This window comes from Dipodomys ordii, unplaced genomic scaffold (assembly GCF_000151885.1).
Source record: "Dipodomys ordii isolate 6190 unplaced genomic scaffold, Dord_2.0 Scaffold174, whole genome shotgun sequence".
Lineage (NCBI taxonomy): Eukaryota > Metazoa > Chordata > Mammalia > Rodentia > Heteromyidae > Dipodomys > Dipodomys ordii.
Genome location: NW_012267390.1, coordinates 1,050,044 through 1,051,837, shown reverse-complemented (window position 1 = coordinate 1,051,837; position 1,794 = coordinate 1,050,044). Strand labels below are relative to the sequence as shown.

Below are 1,794 nucleotides of genomic sequence, written 5' to 3'. Positions count from 1 at the left end.
GGCCCGTGTGCTGGACGCGGTGGTGGAGGGGGCGGCGGCCCGTGCGCTGGACGCGGTGGTGGAGGGGGCGGTGGCCCGTGTGCTGGACGCGGTGGTGGAGGGGGCGGTGGCTCGTGGCATCTGAGCCCAGGACAGTGGAGGCTGTTGTTGAGGCTCCAGCTTTGACGAGGCGAAGGCCGCCATCAGGCACAGACGCTGACAGCATGGCCTGGCCGCCCCAGCCCCACCAGCCAGGTCCCCTCAGAGTCCCGGAACCAGAACCTCCCTTCACACGGGCTTCCACAGCCGCAGACCCTGGGAGGGAGCTGCCAGCACCTCCTGCCACGGGGGCCTGGGGGGCCACGTCGGCACAGGCAGCCCCGGAGGGGACCCCATCTAGACCAAGCTGCCAGAGCTGAGACAGGTGGTGGACCAAGCAGGGAGGCTCCAGTCTGGCCCGGCACGCCCACATCCCGAGGGCTGGGTGTACGTGCATGCACACACGTTATGTCTGTGCATAGATGCGAGCAGGAAAAAGCACTCCCCTCTGAGAAGGCCGCGTGGGTGGCCCCTGCTTGCTGCCCAGCCGCGGCCCGCCTGCAGTCTTCACACTGGGACCCACAGAGACCCTTCCCCGGGGCAGGCGGGCACTGCCAGGAATGCTGCCCCCGGTCTTCTGGAAGCAGGAGAGGCTGCGGCCCAAACTCTGGAAGGGTGGTGTATCCTGAGCGTGGACCATCCTGCCACCCAGAGCCCAACAGCCTGACCCACAGCAGCGTCAGGAGAGCCTGACTTCCCTCCTGCCTCACCCAGATGCCTCCACAGCCTCCTCTCAGATCAGCACACCTGCCCGCCGCCCTCTGCCCCCCCCTGCCCCCGACACTGCCCCTCCAAAGCAGCACACGTGCTCTAGACCCACTTGGGGCTCCGGCTCCCACGCATCCCGCATACCACCGGACACCGGCCCAGGAGCCCTGGAGAAGCCTGCCCGGTGAGTGCTCCCGTGCACAGCCCCGAGGAGCCCGGCTGGCCCAGCCCCCCCCCCCCCCCGCCCGCGACAGGCTGGGCCACGGGCAGACTCCGCCAAACCACAGAGGTCTACCTGGAGACGTGAGAAATAAATACTTATAAATAAAACACAGTCTTAATAGTTAATTTCTCAATGGACCATTTCAACATCACTAACTAGTGTATATTAATTATAAGTCTGTCTATGCTTAAAAAAATATTAGCACGGCAGCGACACCCCGGGCCCTGCGCCCTCTGACCTTTCTGGCCTCTCCCAACTCTGCCCAGGGCCATTTTAGAAGAAGACACAACAACAGCAGAGCCTCTAGGGGCACAAGGGCTGTGCGGCACGGCCGACGGTGCTGGCGCTGGCCCCGCAGGGCGTCCCCTGGAGGGAGAGGGCTGGGCAGCAGACCACGAGAAGATGGCACGGGGTGGGGCGCCAGGCTGCCGGCGGGCGCGGGGCACCGGCCGGCTCAGACCCTCATCTGCGCAGACCTCCTTCTGGAGAGCTTGGACCTGTGGAGCCAGGGGAAGAAGTCAGGTCGGAGCCTCGGGCTCCCAGGCTGCCCGTCCACCGGGGCCTCACGGCACCACGCACATGTGCAACCCGCAGCCTGGTCCCTGGACTCCCAGAAGGACGAGGTGACCCGTGGAGGTGCCTGCCCCACGGGGCCCCCACCCAGAATCCATGACACCCACGCCTCACTTGTACGCTGTTCCGAGTCCAGGTCCACCCTGTAGGGTGTGCATGCGGAAGATGGCTGCTAGGGCCAACCCCACATCCCCGGGACCCCACACCCCACC

General features: G+C 65.9%; 1 protein-coding gene across 2 annotated transcripts in view; it reads right to left on the bottom strand.

Annotated features, from left to right (window-relative positions):
• Positions 1–1,116: 1,116 nt before the first annotated feature.
• Kif1a (kinesin family member 1A) overlaps positions 1,117–1,794 on the bottom strand; it is a 67,341-nt gene continuing 66,663 nt past the window's right edge. For both annotated transcript variants that reach the window (XM_013033666.1, XM_013033667.1), the window contains one exon: positions 1,117–1,506. In XM_013033666.1, coding sequence (XP_012889120.1) covers positions 1,464–1,506 — 43 coding nt within the window. In that variant the 3' untranslated portion in view covers positions 1,117–1,463. The remainder of the gene's footprint in view (positions 1,507–1,794) is intronic.